This window comes from Pleurodeles waltl, chromosome 6 (assembly GCF_031143425.1).
Source record: "Pleurodeles waltl isolate 20211129_DDA chromosome 6, aPleWal1.hap1.20221129, whole genome shotgun sequence".
Classification (NCBI taxonomy): domain Eukaryota; kingdom Metazoa; phylum Chordata; class Amphibia; order Caudata; family Salamandridae; genus Pleurodeles; species Pleurodeles waltl.
This window is the reverse complement of record NC_090445.1, coordinates 336,888,278-336,914,681: the sequence shown is the minus strand read 5'-3', so window position 1 is coordinate 336,914,681 and position 26,404 is coordinate 336,888,278. Positions and strand designations below refer to the sequence as shown.

The 26,404-nt window shown below is 42.2% G+C and overlaps 1 protein-coding gene across 9 annotated transcripts; it reads left to right on the top strand.

Moving 5' to 3' along the window:
* The first annotated feature begins 1,324 nt into the window (after positions 1 to 1,324).
* Positions 1,325 to 24,702, top strand: C6H14orf119 (chromosome 6 C14orf119 homolog). 9 transcript variants are annotated; one of them, XM_069238212.1, is made up of 3 exons: positions 1,327 to 1,408; positions 23,602 to 23,697; positions 23,971 to 24,702. In XM_069238212.1, the coding sequence occupies exon 3, from the start codon at positions 23,974 to 23,976 to the stop codon at positions 24,334 to 24,336; it is 363 nt and encodes a 120-aa protein (XP_069094313.1). In that variant the 5' UTR covers positions 1,327 to 1,408; positions 23,602 to 23,697; positions 23,971 to 23,973; the 3' UTR covers positions 24,337 to 24,702. The 9 variants fall into 9 exon arrangements, with proteins under 9 accessions (XP_069094312.1, XP_069094313.1, XP_069094317.1 ...); XM_069238213.1 differs by having other exon boundaries at positions 1,355 to 1,402; XM_069238214.1 differs by having other exon boundaries at positions 1,406 to 1,524.
* The last annotated feature ends 1,702 nt before the right edge of the window (positions 24,703 to 26,404 follow it).

Sequence of the window (26,404 nt, the reverse complement as noted above, 5' to 3'; positions counted from 1 at the left end):
GGCGTCGCACATCAAAGATGACGAATGGCTGCTGGGTGCGATGGCAGGTAATGGCAATAATGGCTGTAATGGCTACTTTCCTCTCGTGCACCTGGTTTAAATAGACAACAGTCCAAATCCAGTAGGGTCTTCCATTGGAGGGTTCATAGGTTAGCTTCAAATTGTCCAATCAAAACAACAGTTCTCAAGCTTTTACTTAAGCATACATTATCCTTGGAGACGGGTACGCAAGTTGCAACATTTTATACCAATTAACTCACTTTCAGAGCTTCCATTGTCCGCACCTGCAGATTGACCTTGGAGCAAAGAGAAAAAATGCCAGGCTGGCACGAAACCTTAAGATAAGCATGTGAACGGTCTCACTGGAAAAGTACAGGTTCAAGCAAAAATACACGTTTATTAGCACAGTGGAAAAATACGAGCATCTAAATCGTGAGACGCGGCAGCTAGGCCAAAGCCTCCATTAAAGTCATGCTAAGCTAAAACATTTCTAACAAGCAAAATCATGGCACACGTTTACGATTATGTCAAATTAGCACAATTCTAATACATCACGTTATATAAAGCACGCTTATAAATGTTGGCAAACTACTCTGAGGGCACATTTGTCCCCGTACAATCTTATTTAGTTCGATTAAAGTCACACTTGATTATTGCTACACTACGTTTAAGCGCAAATAAATGTAAAACCTTCATCTCAGCTTCATCACCCTTTAGGTGAAAGGCTAAAATTACGGACAAATGCCGTCCGTTAAGGCTTTCATCACGGACAACGGACGGCAGGGCGAAATTACGGACAGTCCGTGAAATTTACGGACGGGTGGTCACCCTAGGCTTTGTCTCCTTCCTATGCTTTCCTCTTAAAATACATTTTTTGTTTTATCTCATTGCTCTCCGTTTACTTTACTTCCTCCCTCTTTCATCCTTTTTCTCATGGTCCCCTTCCAAACGTCGCCTCTTGCTTTCTATGTTTTTACTTTTTTCTTCTTCCCGTTTCCAGTTCGTGTTTCACTTCTTTCTTCCTTTCCCTATCCATCCAACGTGGCTTAAAATAAAACAGCGCTGCGGCATACCGTTTTATTTATTTTTTCTTTGAGTCATGTTGCACAGCAGCTAACGCTCCTATACAACATGCTAAAAATAAAAACATTTACAAAGCCAATAGAGCTCGCACAGGCAAAGCCTTTTGGCTTTGCCAATGCTTGTTTCTTTGAGCTGCGAGCTCGGGGTAGCGCTAACCGCAGGGCACTACTACTGTCCAGGCTTGCAGTGTTAGTCTCCTTTCTATGTCTACTACTATTAATTTGAGTCTTCCCTTTCTATATAGACAGTCCCTTTTCCATGTCGCCAGTTGTTGCTTTATTCCCGTTTATGTGGCTCCTGCTGCCCCGGCCGGAGTTAGGTAGGGGTGAGTAAGGATAGCGTTATGAATGTTGTACAGAAGATATTGATTAGCCAAGCTAATTGTTGACTGCAGCAGGGCCGTGGGAATAATAGCCATCGCTGGGAATAAGTGAAAGGGAGGTAGGTGATGCTTTCGTCTAGTGACTTCTGTTGATTGGTCAGCGGAAGGAGTGAAGTAATGGGCGTGGAGAGTAGGTTAAGGGTAAAGCAACAGAGTTCGTTGAAATGCCCGCCGTACTCAAGTGAGCGTTGTGGTTACCTTTGAAAGGGCGAGGGAGGACCTGGACTGTGGATGGATTTGGCTGCTGGGAAGTCACGTGTAGTCTCGTTTTTTTGGGGGTAGGGTGGGGAGGGGGAGCAGCTGCCCCACCACCAGGATAGTCAGTGACACCCGTCCCGTATGGTCGGGTTAGTTAGTATACGCTCATTATGTGCTTAGATTTCCCCCCCTCTCCGCCCCCCAAAAAAAAATTGTGTAGCGAATTAATTCTGGCATCCTTTTTGTCACATACAGACCGAGTTTTACAAAGATCGCAGTGCTTTTCTACTCCGTTTAACACAAATACCTCAATTACACAACATGTCACTCTATATTTTACAGCAGCATTTGTGAAGGTATATAGGCAGCATGCATTTAAACCACTTCATACTACGTATCGCGACCTCTCTTCACTTTTAATCCTGATGGCACCACCGGAAGTAGCATATTTGACCATATGACGTCCCAGGACGCCAGAAACCTTACATTTCTATACAGAACCAATATTTATTCCTATGACAATTACCTTTTGTAGGCCTCTGCCTCATAGGTGCTTGGAGGGGAGGCGGGGTTCTCTACCATGTGGAACACAGGTCCCCTGTTGTATGTGGTCGAAGTGCATGAAAACAACTGAACTGATCCTGAGACAGTGGGGATGGAGTCAGCAGGAGCATGAGCGGGATCAAAGGCTTGACTAAAACGAACAAAATATTCTGTAACTATTTTGTTTGTCTTTCACCTCTAAGTAACTGCATGCAAAATAACGAAGAACCTAAATGAAAAAATAATTGAGTTAAAGTAATCAGTGAGCGATGCACAATGTTACGCTGTGAAACCTCTGTTGTTTAATGGGTGGAGGGGAGGCGTGGTGCGTGTGTGTGATCGAGATCATACGGCCATAAAATTGAATGCTGGTTATTGCAGTGGGGAATAGTGTCGTTTTTAGTGTTACGAGGTCCCAGTCTGTGACAAACACCACCTTGATTATCTACATTATTTCAGACTTTAATTACACTCATTATAAAATAGGCTGCCACAAAGTGCACAGAATATTTAGGTTTAAGATTTAAAAAAAGTGTTTCTGAAATATAGATAAGTAATGTGCAGACTGTACCTAGTGTAAATAATTATATTTGTATAACTGCCCATTAAAAGTACACACTCCACAGCTCATCAGGTCACCTTACAGTACTTCCCAAAAAGAATACTGTTCAAATAACTCCTTCAATTAAAGCCATTTTGCAGATAAACCAAAGTAGCAGATTTACATTTCTTTCAAGCAGCAGACAGTGTAGCAAGAAGGCCTGTTTCTTGTTCATCTATCTGCCCACAGCACTCTACAGAATACTTTTTTATTATTTTTGAAGTATGTCTTTATTAATATTTCAGACAAAAGTCAAAATTATTAAAACTATAATAGTGACACCCAGTATCTCTAGTGACTGTTTACAAAGATACATTTCTATACGCTCTTCTTTCAAAGTGAGTATCCACAGCACATTAAGCAGGGGACAGGGAATGGGAGGCTTGCTGCATCAGGTTAAACAAATGCAGTATATTGATTAATTGAGGGGAGGAGGATAGGAGTGGGGACGCAGGACTTGGAGTCCCAGCCATGGTGAAAAGGTCCACACAGGGAACCAAATTGTCCAACATCACCACAGCATTAGAGGTCCTTTGGGCCGCATAGTGTCATCACTACATTCCTGATTTTACCACAGCACACACTATCTCACTTTCTCTGCCAGGCGCACACTCGCTGCAATGGAGCGCGAGTCACCCATATACCGCCCTACTATCCAGAAAACTTAATAAAAAAATGTACGTTCCGTTTTAGTATCTGCCTTACCAACAGTGCTCAATTCAGTCCACCTAGGAAGCATATCAACTAAAACTGATACTCTTGCAACTACCATCCAGCCAATTGATCATGTTATATACGTCCTACTGTAGGACTGTGTGTTTAGGATGGCAGAGTGTGAGAGACTGAGTCCACCCACACCATTAGTACCTGTCGGCTTAACTCCTCGCTAGCTCACAGTGCCTCATCCGAACCCCCAAATCCCCTGGGGTGAGAGGTGATTATGGCAACCTGAACACAGTACTCTGACTCCCCAGGGAAGCCGTGGAAACAGATTGTACCCCTTTCATATTATTACTCATGCATGCAAAGGCGAGACACAAAAGATGAAAGATGATACGTTTTTCGATACATTTATTGAAACAATCTCAATCTGGCATATAAAGGCGTGAACTGCGATAATTTGGCAGATGAGACAAAGGAATCAGCATTACAAACAGGGTAAAAAAAGATAAACAATCCAACGATGTTGTATGTGGTTCTAGATGTTCTAGAGGTTCCTACTTAACCCTGTGTCTACACTGAGAGCATAGTGGGTGTAGCCTTCTGCCTGGCTCGATTAAAGGGATTAGCCCCAACCCTGGAAACAGTGTTTGGAGTTAGTTGGTGATGTAGATGGCAGTCCTCTCAGGAGGCTGGTGTATCAACGCCAACCGAGCCGCATATCTTACAGCATGCCTCACAGGATAGTTGTGGCCGGAATGCCCTCTGCCCCCTCTGGTTCAGTGCACTGTTTATATGTCAAACCATACTGTGTTGGAAGTACAGTTCCAATGCAGCGCTTTCTCTAGGTGTTAGAAGATGTCTCCTGAACGAGCAACACAAACTAGCATGTACAGTGTTCTTTAGCCTTTGGACAGAAAGTAATGATTACATGCTGTGGAAAGGCTAACTAAACAAGCAGCTTGTTTTCCTATATTAAAAGTAAGCTGATAAAAATATGTAAATATAATTGCTAAAATTAATGAAATATGAACTGTAAAAGAAAGCTAAAACAGGGGTGACGAACTTGGGTTCTAGAGGTAAGACTTCATCCTTGTCAGAGGCATCTAACCATTAATCTTTTTCAAAACTGTTTCCCAAATGACCAACTTGAAAAACACCAACAACTGAATATTCATTCCACAGATCCGTATCAATTTCCTGCAGAGGTAGCACCCCCCTATTTAAAAAATCAGCAGTAATATTTTTGGCCCCTGGTATATATTGAACTTTATACCTTTAATCAGCGGCTTATGGTCACTTCTTATAGTAAATATCGTACCCCACAAAAATTTGTGGCAGTACCAGTGTTTCTCTGTCTTTGATAGGGTATTTTTCCTCTGTAGGCGAGAGTGGCAGAGACACATAAGCAATGGCAACCTCTTTCCCATGCTCAGCAATTTGAGTAAGAACACTACTTTCACCCATCATTTCTGTAGTGCTAGCAGCAGGATAAAACTCCTGTAAATTAGGTGCTTTAGTGATAGCATTCTTGATATCCTTGAAGGAATATTGACATTCTCTCAGCGACATAAATTTACCTTTAGATTTTCTTAAAGCCCTCTTAGCATGCATTTTTCTCTCAAAACGTGCTCACAAATTTAGAGTAGAACTCAACCATGCGTAAAAATTACTCAAGATCACCTTGGATCTTGGGGAAGGTTCATTAACAATGGAACAGTAGGTTTTTCCTTGGTTTTAATGCCTTCACCACTAATCTCTTGACCAAAGTTACTTTCTTTCCCACAAAGCTGTATTTAGTGATTGTGCTGTTAAACTTTTTTCTTTCAATATATTTAAAACTTATATCAAACCTTTGTCATGTACTTTTTTTTTTTTTGCGACCAATGACTTAAATGTCATCCTGAAAAAAAATCCAGCCCCCAGCGTATCACAAAATAGTTCTGTCATAATTCTTTGGAAAATGGATGCAGTGAAGCGAAGCATGAAAGGCATTTAATGGAAATGAAAGAGACTGAAAGGAGTACAAAATGCTGTAAAATGCTTAATAGAAGAATGCAGAGAAATTTGATGATATGATGATAGCTCTATGGTGGAGAAGCTTCTCCTCAATCCTTGGTAACAGAAATTGGTCAACCACAATATTATCATTTGAGCATCTTCGATAAACACATAAACAAATTCTACCATTTTCTCATCTAGCGACAATCGCTGGTGAAATTCGGATACTTAATTTGGATAAATGATGCCTGCATCTTGTAGTAATACGTGCTTTATGTATTTAGGGAATGGCAGAAGCTTTGACTCAGAACTGGTGTGTGCACCATTTGAGTTTTCCAACCTTGCCATTTAACACATTTTGAAATTCCTTTTTGTGTCTTTACCATCACAAGCAGCTAAAACCTGCGCAGGTACACCCTTTGGTCTTTCCAAAACAGATTGACCATCAGCTGCCACATACAGTTTACACATAGCTTGTTTGTTTTTGAAATTTAATACAAGAACACTATATCCCATCTTATCAGTATTGTCGTCTGTAAAAACCTTCTGGGCTCACATCAGTGAGTTCTAAATGAGAAGCAATATAGTGTAAGAGTTATTTTCCCAGACCAAACATGCAGTAATAGTAAATGGGGATCCAGAATCTGCAACAACCTGCAAGAAATCCCCAACGAATGAAAAACAACATAACGATTTACTGCTTTTACACCACCATTTATTTTGTACAGTCTTTGTGCGGAATAATTTCTTCATAAGTTTAATTCTTTTACAAATCAGTTACTCTCTGTAACACATGCTACCAAATTATTAGTTTTCTTCCTACGTACTCTTGCAACGTGAACAATAGTTTCACATTCTAAGCAATTGGCAGCTTTAGAAGGGCATTAGTCAGCTCTCAGTGAATTTGTGGTATGTCCACTACTGTAGCACAGCATGTTCACTACTCTTCCATGATTGATGTTAAACCCTTTGTGAAACTCCTTACTTCTCTCTCGTTCTCTGCTTTCTTTTTTCCTATTTAATTATTTTACTTTTTCCAAGAAATCTTAATAGCAAACATTATGCGGTAAAGTGGCTTTGACACACCACTTAAATAGTTCTGCTTTCTTTACTAAGGCAAAAATAACTTTCAGATTTGAGTCTCCTGCAATCCACAATCCTGTGTACCTTTGTTTTTAGCATACTGAACTATTTTGCCACAAGTTAATTTGTTGTGTAAATTTCCAAATGTGCACGTCGCTGCCAACTTTTTTTAGTGAAGGCACATAATCCTCAACAGTTTCACTTTGTTCCTGTTTCATATGAAAAAACGCATGTCTCATGACAGCAACATAAATGGCAGGAGTGAAATATTCATCGAAATCCAAAATAGAACTCGTGAAGATGTCCGTATCACCACTATTGTCAATATATTGAAACCCAGTACTATACCAATGTTACGCTCTTAGAGTTGTAGTGAAAAACATGTTCGTAGTTGTGTAACTAATTCCCTCTCTACCGGAACAGGCAAGAGCTCTTTATTTCATATGTTGGGAGATATCACACATGGAGAATACCAACAGGGGTTGGTGGGAAAAATTCATCCTGCTGATTAGTGTTAGACAGATTGTACATGAGTGTGAGAAATTGAGTTTTTGGTTTATTGGGGTGTGATCCCTGATCAAGCAACAGGCACAGTCCCTTGCAGGGTGAACCACAAAACGTCACTAGATTAACCTGTGTGCAACCCTGGGTATCCTGACACAAAAAGCAGTCAGGCTTAACTTAGAGGCAATGTGTTAAGTGTTTTTGCAGGACACAAACAGTAACAAAGTGAAAATACAACACAAGAAAAATCCAAAACCAGTTTTAAAAAGTAGGGTACATTTTAATATATTATTTGACAACAAAACTACAAAAATCTAATCATTAGAACCAGAGTTACGAATTTATATAAAAAAAATTGTGTGTGTGAAAACATGTGCCTAAAGATCACAGCACCACCGCAGACATCCAGTCATGGAAGACATTCTCAAAGTTGAAAAAATATGGCCAGCCGCAATGGAGCATGGTTCAGATATAAGATGTAGATTGGGCCCAGTCAGTGCTTATCTTTACAGTTAGAAGAAATTCTGAGAAGGGAAAGTTCAGCAGGGCAAGAAAGCAGGTGGTGTCTGAGGAGAGAGTTTGTCGTAGGATGGCCTTGGGTCGAAGTCGCAGTAAAGATTTCTACATTCGGACTTAGTCACCAAAATGGAAGTTGAGGAGGCAGAGGGCTGTAGCCAAAAATAGTTCCACAAGGTTGTATAGCCCTCTAGTAAAGGACCCGATAAAAAGGATTTGCTGCCTCAGACGAACGAAGCAGGAGAAGCTGTAAAGTCAATCTGACTGGTGATGCACCTTGGGTGGATAGGTGAGCAGGTTGGTTCCATTCTCCTCCTGGTTTGCCAATACTTGTTTATTTTATTCTATCTTCTTACCCTGCCTAGTGGCAGAATGTCTGTCAGTACTGCTGTCCTTGTTGCTTTTTACACTCCCACCCCCAGTCTGTGCTCCTTATTCCCATCACTCCCCCGTCTGTGTTATTTATTCCTTTCCCACCCACCCCATCCCTATTTCTTCCTCTTCCAACACAGAAGGAAGAAAAGCGAGGTGGTCTGTATCTCATCAAAGAGAAAAGGACTCGCTTTTATTTCAAAACACTTTCTATAATTTCTACATGTGATGGGATTAGGCAACAGAGAGCAGGATCTTTGTGAGAGTAAGGAAACAGTGTGTTTGATTTATGTTCAGTAGATATGCGTAAAAAGAGAACGTGTTTTTTAATGTTTGTTGCTTCCTTTAATGAATACATGTGGTAAAACATGCCAAGGTGTGCCTGCCCGCATGTAACGGAGCTCATCCTGCCGGCAGAGAGGCCTGGGAATACTTGTTGGGGCGGGCGTGAGGGTGCAGCAAACACCCACATTTGCTGGCAAAAGTGCAAGTAAGCTGAGGTATTTTAAGACCAATCACATTTTGCTCAAGGGGGCTTTCAAGCATGCTGGTGCTATTTGGCATTAGCACACTATTACGTTTCATTTCTCACCTTGATTAATCCGGGGGATGACGTGTTCAGGAGGGAAGGGGATGTGAAAGTAAACATAAAAGTACTTTTAGAGGGTTATGGTCAGTGAAAGGACACTGACCTTTAGCCAATGGCAGTGACCGGAAGGTGTATTTGTTCCCGAGGCAACAAGATGCCAGGACGGCAAAGCAGCAGAGAGTAGGAAGTGAAAGCAGACAACGTGCTGGCCAATTAGAAACACATAAATCAGAGCAACGTTGGACTAATCCGGTGGTATGTTTAGGTAAGGAGGGGCTGGTTCTAAGCCTCTTTTTAAGGTTTTGTATTTTTTTTATTTGTTCAATTCACAATATATTTGCAAGTGCGCAAATCCAAAAAATAGTACCGCAATCACAGAGCAAAGGGTGGAAAGACCATAATCCATGTGACTCAATTAGTACTTTGTCCGTGCTCCACTGCAGGAAAACAAACTGACGCCTGGCTTGTTCTGCCCACTTAGAAGGCAAAAAATGAGTGACAATCCCATGAGTGGTAAGCAGTGGGTGGGCTTGGAGCCCATTACTCAACACAACAGTCTTGCTAGCGAGAGCACCTGTGCTAAGCAAGACCATAAATCCAGAGGCACTGGCTAGTGTTGTGAGGAGACAGTCACTGAAGCAAACAGGATTTAATGTTAATTATAAGTAGGCATTGGTAAGTGTATTTACCTATGTGGAATGGCAGTGGGTAGAGTTATTGAAACTTTAACTCCTTCAGCCAAATCCATGAGTTTCCTCTGAGACAGAAACACGAAAAACTGAATAGGCTAATTTATTATCTTTCTACTGTGTGGACAAAGCAATGAAGAACATCAGTGTGCTTTATACAAGATAGAATACATCAGCAGCCAAGCATAAAGTGAGTTCTTGTGCAGATAATTTGGCAATAATATTAAGAACGCAGCCATATACCGGTTGATTCTTGGAAAAAAACTGAGGGAGAAAACTCTTGCTAGTGTTCATATTCTATAAGAAACAAATATTCATACAAAAAAGAAAACCGTAGAATACAGAAGAGCTGGGAACACCAGATTTAATAAAAAGCTGACATCTTAAAACAAAGTTTTCATTTAAATTGGGTAACTGGTAAGCGTTGGGTACACTGAATGTGTAATTAGTATGTCAGTTAAGCTGTTGTCAGATGTCTATGCCTCTTCATCCCTTCTAGTAGGTGTTTTTACCTTGTGTGAGGTTGCCTACTGGGGATTTGCATACAGCCACTGGCTTCTTTCAGGTACTTTGAAAAGAAAGCCAATATCGACTGGTGGGTGTGGTGTCGTCCCCCCACCCCTCCCAATCAAGTGAACCTTTTGGGAACATGGTAAACAAGGCAGAAAGTGAGTTCTAACTTGGAGAGATTTTATTTAAAAACACTCAATGAACACCTCGAAACTAGAAGGAAACAAAAGGGCAAGGGGTGGACCATTGGGAGCATCCCTTCTCTATACCAAGATGTGAAAACTCTTCTCAAAGGCTTTTATTTCAAGGTCTTAAATGCTCATTTACTCTAGTGCGTGCCGAGAACAAAAACAAAAGCATTTCACCTTTCACTGTACAGATAAACCATAAAGTGGTCTAGGAACCCTCTGTGGAACACCAGAGATATCATTTTGAAAAACTCAAAGGACAATTTACCAAATATGGCAAACAAGGATCGCTAGGTTTTTAAAATATTCATAACCACTAACCCCCCTCTGTCCCTCAATTTGTAAAGGACTTTTGTGTTCCCTCTGATACAGCTCAGGAAATTGAGTTCATATGGGGCAGGGCTTGCAGGTCAGAAGTTCAAGTTCCGCAAGTGGCTTCAGTCTTTCACTCCAATGTTGATCAAAAGGAGTACCACTAACATGCATGTTGCAAACAATTCTTAAGTGCCAGGAGTTTACAAGTTACACACAGTTAACTGGGATGCACTTCGTTTCATCCCTTGGTTTAACAAAAAACAGAATAAACCTAAAAAATGAGATACTCCCTATATATTGGTGGCGGTTAAGGCTCTGATTGTGAGCACCCCATGGTGTCTTGAGTAAGATCACTGTTTCCATAACGAAAGAGAAAACCTTTAACATGGTATTGCATTATTTATAGTGCCTACTGTAGGAAGCTGGCCTGGTGTATGGTGATCACCTATGGTGTTACCACCTTATACTAGGTCCAAGTATCCCCAATTAGAGCAGTGGAGGCAGTGTCTAGGAAGCCAAGGCTCTCTAGAGGTAGCTGTGGATGAGCAGCCAAGACTTATTTAGGAAACATGCAAAGCTTATACAATACCACTACAGTCACACAACACTCGCACACACATGAAAGAACCACACAGTGTTACAAAAATAAAAGTACTTTATTATAGTAACACTCATACTAGAATACTGCATAGGCAATACCCTAACTGGAGGTAAGTAAAACACTATTATATACACATTAGCAATCAGTAAATAGCATAGAAAGCAGTAGGCATTGGTAAACGCAATAGCAAATAGTGAGGGCCTAAGAGAGGGCCAAACTATATATTAATAAAGTGGAATGTGAAATGCAGCCCCCCACCCAAGGAAGGGTAATCAATAGAGGGGAGCTGTAGGAACTAGAAACCCCAGGAGGTGAGTACCAGAGTGACCCCCAGCGACCAGGAGGGCAGTGGTAAGTACCTGGTTTTCCCCAAAACCAACAGGAGGACTTTGGGGAAAGGATTGTGCAGGACCCAGACAAGACTGGAAGAACCCAAAAGTGGATCCTGACAGAAGAGGACCTGCAAAGGAAGGGGACCGAGTCCAGTTCAAGTTGGAGTGTCCTGTTGTGGCAGGAGCCACTACCTACTCTTCTGTGGATGCAGGACCAGGTCGACGGTGGACAAAGAAAGTAAGCAGTGCAGCACAGTAGCAGAAGAGGAGTTCCAGAAGTGATGCGAATGATGTCCTGTGTCAGCGGTCAGTGGTGCTGGAAAACCGTCAACAAATCTTAGCAAATGCAAGAGTCGGAGAAGAAGATTTTGCAAGGCTGAAGAGGACCAGCAAGGTCCTGGAGACTTCACCCAAGGACGGGAGTCCGGGGTGATCCTCAGCAACTGTGAGAGTCACAAGAGGAGGCAGCCCCCATAGGCAGCAGGCACAGGAGTCGCAATAAGGCACACTCAGCACACATGAAGAGGAGTCCCACGTCGCTGGAGCAGCAGGCAGGAGACTGTGCTGCGCTGGAAGGAGTGCCAGGGGCCGTGTCTACATGGAGCCTGAAGATCCCTTGGAGGAGGAACAAACGAGCCTTGGTAGCTGCAAGAGTCGTAGTGCTTAGGGGTACTGTCCTGCAAGGAGAGGCAAGGGCTTACCATCTCCCAAGTTGGACAGCTGGTAGAGAAGACCAAAGGGACCACTCCAGACCACCACCTGTGATGCAGGATCCACGCAGCCGGTTGTCATTGCAGTTGGTGGCTGTGGATGCAGAGGAGTGACTCATTTACTCCACGGGAGATTACTTCTTACTTCTTGTGCAGGCTGACGACTCCTCATCCTCAGGATGCACAGCCAGTGAAATGTTGCAGATGTTGGAAGGAGCCAGAGAAACAGTGTTGCAGAGCGTAGTCGTCGCTGAAGTTGCATATTGTCGGTTCCTGGAGGGTCCAGTTGCAGTCCCAGTGGCCAGAAGATGAAGTAAACGATACAGCGGAGTCCTACTAGATGTCAAATCTGAGGACCCACCCAAGAGGGAGACCCTAAATTGCCCAGGAAGGGGGATTGTTCACCTAGCAGGGTGACCGCCTATCAGGAGGGGGCTGTGATGTCACCTACCTGACATGGCCACTCAGATGCTCCCAGGAGCCTCTGCCCACCTTGGATTCAAGATGGCAGAACCAAGTGACCACATGGAGGGGCTCTGGGCACCACCCCTGCAGTGGTGATGGGGGGGAGGGGTGGTCACTCCCCTTTCCATTGTCCAGTTTTGTACTAGAGCAGGGACCGGGAGTCCCTGGACTGGTGCAAACCGATTTATGCAAGGAGGGCACTAAATGTGCCCTTCAAAGCATACCGGTGGCTGGGGGAGCCAAACCCCTCCCAAGCCGTATAACCCCTATTTTCAAGGGCGAGGATGTTACCTTCCTCTCCCACAGGAAATCCTTTGTTCGGTCTTCCTCTGCCTGAGCTGGTCAAGCAACAGGAGAGCAGAAACCTGTCTGGGGGGTGGCAGCAGTGCAGGCTGCCTGGAAAACCCCAGAAGACTGATGGGAGCAATGCTGGTGGTCATCTAAGGAGCCTCCAGAGTGCATGGAATCATACAACCAATACTGGCAACAGTATTGGGGTATGATTCTGACATGTTTGATACCAAACATGCCCAGGTTCGGAGTTACCATTATGTAGCTGGACAAAGGTAGTGTCCAGTGCACGGGTAAAATGGCTTCTTGCACTCAAGAAGTCCAGTGAAATGGAGCTGGAGTTTGTAGGGGCACCCTCCTCTCTGGGCTAGGAGGGCCTACCATAGAGGTGACTTACAGTGACCTGGTGCAGTGACCTTTACTGAAAGGGTGCATGCACCTTTTCACGCAGGCTGCAATGGCAGGCCTGCAGACACATTTTGCATGGACTCCCATGGGTGGCACAATAGATGCTGCAGCCAATGGGGATCCCCTGGTGCTCCAATGCCTTGGATCCCTAAGAACCACATACTAGAGACTTATATGGGGGCACCAGTATGGCAATTGTGGTGTGTGCAAAGTACTAATCAACCAAATTTAGAGGGAGAGAGCACAATCACTGGGGTCCTGGTTAGCAGGATCCAAGTGAAAATAGTCCAAACGCACTGACAGCAGGCAAAAAGTGGGGGTAACCATGCCAGAAAGAGGGTACTTTCCTACACATGCTATCACTGTAGAGGCTTTGAAGTGCTTTATATGGAAATAGTTGGTTACAGAGAACACCTTCATAAATGAAGACTAAAACACTTGAGTTCTTGCATCCCGATTTCCTTTCTGCCGACCCAGACTAGTACAGGGCATTATTCTGGCCCCTTTATTCCCCCATCGTTTACACCCTCAGAGGAGGTAGAGGCGGGAGTTCCCAAAGAGAAATTTGGACAGACGTTGGAAGAGGGTACTGAAAGGGGCAGTGTAGGAGGGTGGTGAGCTGGATAATGTTGCAGGGATGTAGTGTTTCAGTGCAGGAGAGGGCTGGCTGGAGAGGGAACAGGAGCTGTACACAGTTGGGGCGGGAGAAGTACACAGGTCAGGTGGGGTGGCAAAAGGGGGCTGTACAAAGCCCCCCCACGCCTGCCCCTGTTTTTCAGCAGTACCAAGTGGACCCTGTCTCCAAGGTCATATTCAAGAGATGTGATTTGTCCAAACTTGGAAATGGCCCTTTTGGGATTCACATCGATCGGAACGGTCTCCTTTCTTTACAGCTTCCGATGGTAGGGTTGGGCCCTGTGGGCTGTTTGAACACAACAAACATCTTGCAGACTTGCCATAGGAGCTATAACCGTCCGGTAGCCATTTCGTAAATGTTAACTACCATCTCTGCGAAAACGTTTGAAACTGTAGACTAAAGTTAAAAAACTAATCAGAAATATGCCTGTGATTGGATAACGTTTAATAAGGCATGTAATGGACAGTATTGTTAAATAATTTGAATGGCTGGATTTTTAAACATTATAACTGGTAAACTTTCAAGTTCAGTAGCTCTTGCCAAAGCAGAGGATCCCTCTCCAATAGTTCTGAAATAATAGTATTGATGAAAAGGTGGAAGAGTTACCAAGGGACAGAACATGTTTTTTAATGTAGCCACGCTTATCTAAACAGCCCCTGTTCTTTTTAGGACAGAATTGCATGTAGCACTCAGACACTTAAATCCAGGTACTTTTTTTCTTCTTTATATATCTCAAACTCCACCCAAAGTATCGGCGCGCTTTACATGAGCACCAGTTGTATTACACAAGACCAGTAAACATTTTTGGCACAGGAGATTAGTGAGGCAATGATGTGGTGTAACTGCCAGGGCTGCCGACATTGGAACGGGGCAGCCAGGTTCAAATCTCTGCATCGGTGCAATATCCTGTGATTCTGGGCAACTTCCTTAATTTACCCATGCCTTTAAAAAATGAATGTGAATAACGTTTGTGCTTTTCCCGGTCTTTGACATGTCGCACAACACAAGCACCATTGTTTCCAGGAACTGAAATCCTTTTAGGGCAGAACTGCACAAATGTATGGCATTGGACCTCCAGCACCTAAAGATTATCTATTGAGAATCATAAAAACAATACATAAAAAAGCAGATTTTCAGCGCCAGCTGTGAACGTAATTTAACTGCGTATCGCCGTCTGCCGGATTCACAAATATGCTCACGGCCCCAACAACACAAGACAAGAGAAACCCGCAAGCGCTATGGAGGGTGAAGCAGGCAGGGGGAGTGGGAAGAAATAGTACCTCAAACACACCAGGAGCAGCGGACGGGCACAGATTAATTGTTATTAATTTGTGCTTGCCCTTGCTCCACAGCAGGGATCGGAAATGACATTTCGCAAGCACTGAACAATTAAGCAGGCAGGTAAAGAAGAGTGACATGAAGCCAGCAAATGGTACCCAAAGAGTGGGTTCCAAGCCCTTTTTGTATATAAAAATGTCTTGCAAGTGAGAACCATGCACTAGCGCGTGCTCTTGCAGGCTTGGCCCTAAAAAGTAGAGCTTAATACCCGATCTCAAGAAAAGCAAGCAATTGAGAGTGAAAGTGAAAGCAGTGGGTGACCACAAAACCCCCTGTAAGTAACTGAAATATCTTGCAAGTGACAGCGCATACGTTGTCTCAGGTGAGACATAATAAGCCCCGTGATATGGCCTGCACTGTCATATTGCTTTTTTCCCCTCCCATGAACCTGCCATCGGTCTGGTTTGCCTCCCACCCACAGCTACACTGCTGTACTACATGGTTAAAAACATTGATAAAGCAATAGCTCTCATGTAGGCGAGACCTACTGGCTTTGCCAATGCTTGTTTTTTTTTTTGACAAAGTTGACACTGAGCAGAGGTTTCACCTCTTAATATCAGTATAACACATAAATGCAGCATTGTCATCAAAAGAAAGGTGACCTATTACTGCACGTTAAAGGGCATTTTGCAAGCAGTGCATTATTAAGTTTTATTGTAGCTAGAAATAATTTGCTTATGTTAAACTGCAAATTGTGCAGAAGATGATGGATTATGCGGCAAATGTACCAAATCTATAATTATGTGGAAAGAGCTGCAGAATCACATAATTTTAATGGCCCTGATTAGGATCCCTTAAGGTTATCTCTTACTATTGAAGACCTGCATTACCCACTACTAGTATTGTAGTATGGCTACTGTATAGGAAACACACATTTGTCATAATAAAGCAAGTTACTCCCTTTGTTGTTAAGTATAATGCTTTTGTTCCTGTGTGTATTATTTCCCTAATTTAATTGCACTGCATTAACACTCTGTTTTTTTTTCTCATGGCCTGGTTGTGAAAAGGCTTCTTGGGGACATTCTGATAGGTTCCTTGGGAATACATTCCGTCCATTGCTTACCATTGGGTTTGTAATTCACAGTTGTCAGCTTTCCGTTTTCTGGCTTTATTTGTTTTAGGCTGTCCAGCATATCTTTCTCCATTCCATGGAGCATAGCCTGTTTACCATTGCTCCTTGTATTCTTCCATGAGTCCTCGCTTTCCGTAATAAGGCCTATTCATTTTGTTCCTATCTTGTCACATTTGCTGTGCGTTTAAAGATATAGGTCAAATCTCAGGTTCTGTCTTCTGAGGGAGCTTGGTGTTTAGTTTTCTTTCCCTGACTTCAAAGTGGGGGGATTTATGTGATTATCTTGCTGGCTACTGGGGATAAGAAAGAAATGTTTTTATTTTTTTTGGGGGGGGGGGGGGGGAGGGGGGGGTTACTACAACAAAATGTAAATGTCCTTAAAAGAACTGTACACATTTCAGAATATATCAGAATGAGGAAAGTACAAATAAAGCACATTTTTGTAATTCTGATGTGTAGTGGAAATAAATGTTTTGATATGATGAAAACAAAATAATACACTAGGTGATGCCATTTCCACACAATATCTTATGTGCACTGTATAGTTCTATCAGTAGAACTATGTGCAAATGTACTGGTTATTTCAGTTGTAAATATATTGTCTGTAATGGCAGTGTATTGTCGCACCATGTATACTCCACTTTATGCCACTCCACTCTGTCCCACTCCAATCCATGCCACTCTACTCTACTCTAGGCCACTACAATACTCTATGCCAGTCTACAACACTGACACTCTATGCCTCTTTTCTCCACTCTGTGCCATGCCACTCTGACCCTTTACTCCACTTTATGTCACTCCACTCTACGAAACTTTACTGCACTCTGCGTTACGCCACTCCTCTCTGCGTCCTCCAATCTGACACTCAATGTATTCCGACACTCTGCTCCAAACTATGCCACTCCACTGTACATCTCTAGTCCACTCTGTGCCACTTTACTCCCTCTGACACTATACTCTACGACACTGCAAGCCGCTCCAATCTATGCACTTTACTCCACTGTGTACCACTCCAGCCCACTGTATGCTACTTCACACTACTGTGCCACTCCACTGTACGCTCCTCCACACTTCAACACTGTACTCTGCACTTTGACACGCCTCCCCCTCCATGCCATTAGCGTTTAGCCATGCTAAACACAGCCACGCTGGAGTACAACATTGCTAAAACATTGTGTCAAAAGCCAGTTGCTCTTGCATAGGTGAGACACATTAGCTTTGCCAATGCCTGTTTATTATTGTCACTGATATGTTTGAGATGTTAAGGCGTACCCAAAATGTTCAATTTTACGTACTGAGTGTCCTTTTCAGGCCTAGCCTTCTAGACAGCTCATGTGCTGGCAGTTGTGAGCCTTATTATTAGCTTACATTGGGCATCACGATTCGTATATTAAGAATGCTAGTGTGCAGAGAGTCACAATAGTTAGTCTTGTGTGTACCTTGCAACGATCTGCACTCGACACTGCGCAGCACTCTCACCATATATCTCACCGAGAGCATAAAACCTCTATTCCACATGCTGCGGCGCATCGTGCAGCTCTGAGTGCATGTATTTTATGAAAAACCCGGTGGATTTGTGTGGTGCTTTGTGTCGGGGGTTGTGAGTGTTGGGCGAACCACTGAAGCGCAAGCCATGCCAGAGCCTGGCTCAGCCTGAGATCCTATTGTAATCTCGAGCCCATGACGAGCCAATCTTTCTTCCCTCTACCCGCGATGTGGCATTACAGTCTGAGCACCTCACTGTGGAACTTGAGTAAACAGATTCGAGGCTCAGCCCCAGCTCAATGTGGTTCTGGACTAATAAATTAATCTCCCCATGCCTATAGACAATGCACATGACCCTGTGTAATGTAACTGCAGCTCATGTAAAGTGTCACATGTGATGGTGCACTGTAAATGGGGCGACCAGATTTTGAGAAACAAAAACCGGGACAGGTCGGACATAAAAATAGGACTACAGTCTTTTGTGTTATATATATATTCCCCACACAATTACAAGGCTACATTATATAAAACTTATCGCAAAGAACCCCCTGCCCTCTTCCCCACTTTGTCTTCCCTTTGCTGCAAGCACACAGCCCACCTCCTCCTGTCCTGCCTGACAGAAACAGATAATGCATTAAATCGCTTCAGAGGCAACTCTTGAAAGGAGAGCACTGTTATTTCTGCTTTGCAGAATGAGTTTCTTTGTCCCAAAAACCGAGACATTTGTTGGCATTTAGGAAAAGTGTTGGGGCACTAGGACAGTCCTCTGAAGACTGGGACTGCCCGGGGAAATGCAGGATGTCTGGTCACCCTAACTGTAGAACACTAAGAACATAGGATGCGCTCACCATATTAATGGGCACAATTACAAGTATGGACAATGCAGCGCATCAGAGCGCCCACGAAGCACTTGCTAAACACTTTAACAATAGCAATTAGAGCACTCGCTAAAGCAGTGGCTTTTAAGCGCCACATGTACATATCACATGCATATTTTTTGACGTGTTGTTTGGGGATTTTATATATGCAAAAAAAATGCTTTGCCAAAGATTCATTTTATTACACAGGTTTGCTAGTCAGACTGTTGCTAAGAGGAGCCAGTGGGGGTTAGCGAAGGAGCATTTTGCTGAGGAAACATTGGGAGGTTAGGAGTAAATAACACTAGGTGTGAGAATTTGACCAACAAATTATTAAAAAGTATTAAAATCACAGTCAGTGGCAGGTGATTTTAATACTTGCACAGTACAATGATTGCCTGGAGGCTTCTTGGCTCCAAGTTAAAAAAAATAAAAAAAAAATGGGACCAAGTACAAGGGAAAGAAAATAACATTCACACATTGAGAGAGTATTAGCAAAATAAAAATGAAGTTATGCTCTCCAGAAGGCCAAATGATATCTGGTTTTCCGAATATGCCTGCTTTCCCCCCCATCAGGAACAGAAGGAAAAGGGGGGAACATAAATATAGCAGATAAAGGGAAGGAGGTAAACATCCCAATTTCATGCCCCCAACAGAAAGCTAAATGCGCAATATAGATTTTAGAGGGGATAAACGGGGCCACTGAATTATATTGTATGGGAGGTGTTTGCATGTATTTGTGGATCTGGAACAAAATGCACATTTCATTCACTGTAGATGACATGTCAGGCTCCCAGCTGCAGTGATCAGTTTTAATCTCAAACCTCTTTCCACTTTGGGTTTTCCTGATGTGTTCGCATTCCACCATTGTCTGGTGGAAGTATCAAGAGGAGTTGCAGGCGCACAGTGGAGCTGTATTCAGTAATCACTGGGTAAGTGCCTAGTACACTTCATCTATGTTGACCCTCCCCGTGCCCCCTCAGTACGCCCTCTCTTTATGACGAACTGTGCTCAGTGCACGCCTGGTAAGCAAAAGCTCCCTCCGTTGATGACCCCTCTTGATGCAGGGCTGAATTCACAAACCCTTTTAAGGTCTTGCCGACTAGTTGTTAAAAGACTTAGACTTCAATTGGTCAGCTTTGTTGTCACTTATTTGCATGCTTTTTTTCATTAGCTTTTGTGGGCTTGCCTCCCCTCTTTAGTGAGGCTGCACTGTCTGGTTTGCAAAGACATCTTGGGGACATTCTGAAAGCTTCCCTGCGGAGGCATTCCAACCATTTCTTACCTTTGACTTTGTGGTTTGTAAGTCACATTTGCTTGCTTTCTATTTGCTGGCTTTATTTGACTTAGTCTGCCCAGTTTGAGTTACTCACTCTCGTGAAGAATAGCCTGTTCACCGTTGCTCCTTCTATTCTTCCAAGAGTGTTTGCTCTCTCTGTAAACAGGCCTTTAAATTTTGTTTTAATCTTGTCACATTTGCTGTACATTCAAAGACCGAGGTAAAATATCAGACTCTGTCTTCCATGGAGCTTGGTGTTTAATTTTCTTTTACTGACTTCTGAATGAGAGGATTTATGTTACAATCCTGCTTGCTACCCATGTGAGAGGAAAGGCTGTAGGATGCTATTTTTTCTAACATACAGCAAAATGTTACTGTAAATGAATTGTGCACATATTTCAGAATATACCGGAATTAGGAAAGCACAAATGAAGCACTTTTTTTTGTAATTCTGAAGTGTGGCAGAAACAAATATTTTAATATGATCAAAACAAATCAGTTCACTTATTGACGCCATTTCCACACCTTACCGTTTGTGTACTCTATAGTTGTATCAGTAAAACTGTGTGTGCTAATGCAATGTCATTTCAAAAGAAAATGTGTTGTCTGTAATGACAGTGCGCTACCACACCACGCATACTCCACTCTAAGCAATGTCACTGTACAATACTCTGCTCATCTATGCACCAGTCCACTCCACGACACACTTCTTCCCTCTATGCTATACAACAATTCTCTAGGCCTCCACTGTACGACGCTCCATGTTATGTCACTCTACAATACTCTGCTCCACTCCTTGACCCTCTACTCCACTCTAGATACTGCATTCTGACACTTTACTTCATTTCACTCTACAGCACTCTACACTTGTGGCCACCCTACTCTACTCCACTTTATGAGCCTCCACTCTACAACAGTCTATGTCACTCTACGCCACTTCACTCTGACACTCTATTCCACAAAATTTTAGCCATACTGAACAGTAGCCATATTGGTGTACAACATAGCTAATTAATACTCTGTTATTAATGGCTCAGGTGCTCAGCATTGCACGTACACTTATATTTAGTGAAGATGACGTCTCACTGAAGACTGTGAGAGTTGTCCTGTAGTGTATGCACGCCTGGGAACAGTTCGGAACGGACTATGAGCAACATGGCAAATTGTACGTGTTTGGGGAGAGGTGTATTTTCTAACATGTGGGCGAAGACATTTGTGAGCGGCTTGAACTTGTTCTTACATTGTACTTGCCTTGGAGCTGCTGATGTATTACAATTTGTTTGGGGCTGTTATAGGCATGGCATGTATGCTTCTGGGGTCGTGTTCGGATGTGCTTGTCACCAGGGCATAAGTGCGTGTAGAACAATTTGGGTTTGATGTATAAAATTGAGTGGAGCATTGCTCTGAAACACAGTATATATAATTTTTGGTCGCATGATTATTGTTTAGCAAGAATTAGGCCTTTTCCTGGATAAAGTTTTAGATATTTTTCCCTTAGTGTATGTCAATCAATCTACTTAGCTGAATAGTCAGCCTAATTTTAAGCTATCCTACACTATGATGAATCCACAATAGGTGGTATCTATGTTGCGGTATATCAGCGATATTTCACAGGCGTGTTAAATAACTGTTGTGTTCTACAACATTGTTCATCATGTTTTTCACCTGCTTGCACAACTCGTTATAGTTTAAACGCTTGGTTGACACATTTGAGATTCAATGTACGATCCAATCCTCTTACTACCAAACTTTCTGGTATGTGTTAGTATCAGTATTATTCTGTGATTTGGCTGGGGAAAAAAAGAAAGCCTCAATCTTTCATCATTGTTTTCTGCTTTCTTTGTCCTACAGTAATTCGGTCATCTACCTAGTTCTCCATAAGACTGAGAGAACCTAAGTGTTATGTCTTAAGAGTCTAAAAACAATCTCAGGTGCCTTTTTTTTTTTTTTAGCTCGGTATGTGAACTCTCTATCATGCCAAGTGACATCACCCTGATTATTGAGTAAAAGCCTGGGCATGTAAAGCGCTCTATATTTTTTAAGAGAGCACTATAAAAAAAAGTTAAAGCATGATTTTTATTTTTGATTATATTCTACTTCTTACACACTGTGGCCTACATGGTGGTGATTGATCTAGTTTGGGAACAAGAACACATTTTGTCTAACAGCATGTTCAAGGTGAAGGTTCTGACTTAGTATCTATTAATAGAAGTGAAAGCTATACAATTCATTCTTGGCTCAGCAGAATATTGGATTCATGTTTTTTAGGTTAATTTCATGTGATGTGTGTCTGGAGTGGCTTCCCTGAAGAAGGCACAGTGGCACCGAAACATGCGTAGAAACTGAACTTGAAGCCGCAATATTGAAGAACACAACACTAGCCACAATATTGATGAATGCAATATGAAACATTTTAAAGCAATATGCAACAACAAACTGTATTATGAATTAAGGAGGAGATGATAAAAAATTGTTCAGAAGTATTAATGATTTCACTGTTTACACATATATCATCTGAAAGCTTTTTCAATAGAAATACTGACATTTTGTGAAACTGTGATTAATATGTGTGAGGAGTAAAAGTGAGGGATATATGGTAATAGGAGAATGTGTGGAAGTGATTGTGGTGGCATGCAGTGTATGAGTTTAAAAAAATGTATTGATCAGTTGCATTGACAAACTGTTTAAGTGGATATTATTTGTACACAAAGAATATTATGATGGATATAAAGATGCAATATCGTTGATTTTATGGATAATATAGATGATGGCATAAATAACAATTGTTCCATCTGAACCATTAATAGAGTATTAAGTAGGTAAAAATAAGTTAGGTTGCTGGGGTTTCTTTGTTATTTGTTCTTTTCCCCTGTCTCAGGAACCGTTATTCAGTCCAAGGGGTTCCTTGTTTAAATAAAAGTACAACATGGCTAAAACACATTGGCAAAGCCAATAGCTCTTGCATAGGCGAGACCTGTTGGCTTTGTGAATGCTTTTTGTGTTTGTCCCTCCTCTTGAGCATAACCTCATTACGTGTGTACTTTCACTGCTTACCTTACTACTTTTCTTTTTGGTTCTTCTCCCCATGAGGGCTTGTGTTTTCCAGCAGTGCCTCTCGTGTACTTCTGTTCCTTGCTCTGCTGTAATCTGTGTTGCTATATATTGCCTGTGTGCTTTTGCCCCCTTGTTGCTTTCTCACTTGTGTATTTCTCCTTTGATTGCTGCTTCCCCTTCCTGCCCTCCTCCTCCCCATTGATGAAGATACTACTCTGCGCCCCCCTTGCTACACCCTCACCTCACCCACTGACTTTTTAACATGTATTTATTTTTTGCAGAAGACCAGGCTGCAAATTGCTACTAGCCCATATGCCTTAATAGCACTTCTGCACTACTTCTGTTCCTTTTTTATTTAATTTATATTTTTACATTTTACCGCCCAATCTCGAATTGTTATTTTTTTTAAATGGCACCTGCATCAATTTGGTAATCACAAATGCAAAATACAGCATGTGTGCCTACACAATGACGTGCCATAGCTTTTCACTATACTCCACAGCTGCTTGCATATGCTGTACAGCATAACTAAAAGGCATTGGGTAAGTCAATAGGACGAAAGGTGACATCTGTTGGCTTTGCCATTGCTTGTTAGTGCTGGCATTGGCCAAGGCATTTTGTTTTTCCAAGAAAAATCTTTTAAAAGTACATACACACACCTAAAACATGGGCTTTCAGTCCTCTTCACCTGGTGGTCTGCTGTAGTGTCTTCACATTTTACTTCCTTTGACTGACTGCATTTTTCCCAAGCACAGCGTGTCATCAACACATAAAATAGTCTTCAGTGCTAGGAAAAGTAAAATATTTTATCTTTCAAGTTTCTTTTTTATTTTGCAAGGGCCCAGCAGCTCCCCAGGTACACTTCTACTGGACCCTCATCCATGCCGTCACGCCTGTGGTGCCCATCTTTGAAGGGGCTTCAAAACTAGTCAAAGTGGGTACTATCTTTAAATATTTTTAATTTCGAGTTCACTTCCTGCCTCCATAATTAACCTGGTACAATAAAAATATTGTGTATATTCAACCTTGATTCTTTTTCTGCATGGCTGTGAGGTCATTAAAAAGCGAAACAACAACCTGAGCATTCACGACTATGCAATCCACTCTTTCATATTTTATTAGGAGACTGTCTCGACCCCCTTTGACAGTGTTGTGCAGCTCTTGATGAAACAAGTTATCCCTAAAGCTGTGTCCTTTTGTACCACAGGCTATGGCGCTGGCTCCGGAAGACACAGAACCCTATCCTATGTCCTACATCACCGCCAATGAGATGAAGAGTGCCCTACATTGGTTCAGCTGTTGGTCCCACTCTCAGAGGGAACGCTTTTTGCAAGACCTGGTGGCTAAGGCGGTACCAGGAAAGATCTGCCTGCTGTTGGAGGGTCTTGGCCGTCTGGGCATGGATGACCAATCACCCAACATTTTCCAGTGCCAGCTACGCCTCTGGGACCAGTGGTTTGCCAACTGGACAGAGGATGAGCGCAACGAATTCCTGCGTAGGCTGGAGGAATGCGACCCTAACTTTGTGGCACGCTTTTATAAGGAGGTAGCAGGGACAGCTGGTAAGGACTGAATGGTTAAGCTGCTATCTCCAGCAACAAAACGGACAATTTACCGAACTGTGCGCCAGAGCACTTGACTAACTGCCCGTACAGACCCTGTGCGAACACATTTGTGGAGAGTTCACCAGCACGAAACTGAGACCTGAAACTGCCACGTTTCTGACCTCGGCCTCACTGTTCGAAGGGGCTACTCGTGTAAAATATAAGCAAAGTACTCATCGTCGATGACAAAGACAAGCGATATAAATCTGTGGCACGTTGGCCAAAAGAAGCAGAGCTCTGGCCATGTAGTCTATTTCATCCGGAGTTTACCTCTCAGCCTATTTCAGGATGTATGTATTTAAGGTGATTTAATAAATATTGCCTGTTACTTGAAATTACTGTTTCACTGAGAGTTTAATTTCATACATACATTAGCAGAGAAGGGCTGCAGAATACAAGTATATAGAAATTAAAGGGCTCTTTACTTCTGAGTCCTAGCCTATGAAATACAAGTTCACGTGTGTTGAGTATTTAGCATACTTTAGATAAGGAGGCCTTTAGAAAGCCCACTACTTACCTTTCTGCACATGGTAATCAAAGCATGTTGTGGGGTCACCGACCTTTTAAAAATGAATTCCATCACCACATAGATACACACGCATTCTGGAAACAGTAAATTAACATTTCTGTTTTTATTTTTGCCATTTTCTGTACCAGGGACAGTCTGACGTCATGGTACTTTACAAACTGGTGCAGTCAGTACAAAACAGCAGCTTGCCATTAACCATTTATGCGATGAACATAATGTGTATTTATGCACAACAGACATACAGGAAATATACTAGGAAAGGTTATGATCAAGGACCCCATAGTAGTGATACACCTAGCTAAAAGAATTGTATTGCACCTACAGGGCCTTGTGATTTTCTTGAAGGGTGTTTGGGACCCCTTCCCTGCTTAGAAGGTCGGCAAGAATTAATTTAGTTTTTACTGTGGTAAGTTATTACATTAAAATGAAAGCAACATGAGCAAAAAGTTAGCCAGAACATGAATTCTCATGGCCAAGCATCAATCCAGAAAGCGTTCACTTCCAGAATTTCAACGCCTATTATGTCCAGTATGTTATTGGATATATCAGAAATCCATTCAGCTATGAAGGAAATGCACTGAGCTTCTTGTTTTTATAACTGTTTTTCTCTTGGCGCAGATGATCGGTCTTCGGGGGTGCTTTCTCTCCTTTCAGCTCAAAGTTAGCTCATTTGAGTTAGCATGCCTGTTTGGAATCCATCAAAATTCTCTGGCAAACTTAATCCTTCCAGTTCGATGTTTTTTCTCTTTTGCTACAGCTTCAAGACTGGGGATGAATAGTGAAGGGTACGCAATATCTTTCTTGACCATGAAATAACAGGGTGATGAACGTGAGGAGTACTGGCTAGGTTTCTGTTTTTGCAGATTTAAAATGTTCTTTATTGATGCTTTGTACGTCCAGAAATACACACACTGACCAATTTGGAGGTCTATTTCATGTGCTAAATGAGGCAACTTTCCATTAGGATAAAAACAATAGAACACTATGTATTCGCACACGTGAACCAATATATCAGATTACGTACAGTATAAATGAGTTGTTCAGATCTTATTATTATATACAAGTGTAGGAAGTTGGCTCTGTATGTGCTATTTCAAAGTAAGGAATAGCATGCACAGAGTCCAAGGGTTCCCCTTAGAGGTAAAATAGTGGTAAAAATAGATAATACTAATGCTCTATTTTGTGGTAGTGTGGTCGAGCAGTAGGCTTATCCAAGGAGTAGTGTTAAGCATTTGTTGTACATACACATAGACAATAAATGAGGTACACACACTCAGAGACAAATCCAGCCAATAGGTTTTGTTATAGAAAAATATCTTTTCTTAGTTTATTTTAAGAACCACAGGTTCAAATTTAACATGTAATATCTTGTTGGAAAGGTATTGCAGGTAAGTACATTAGGAACTTTGAATCATTTCAATTGCATGTATACTTTTCAAGTTATTCACAAATAGCTATTTCAAAAGTGGACACTTAGTGCAATTTTCACAGTTCCTGGGGGAGGTAAG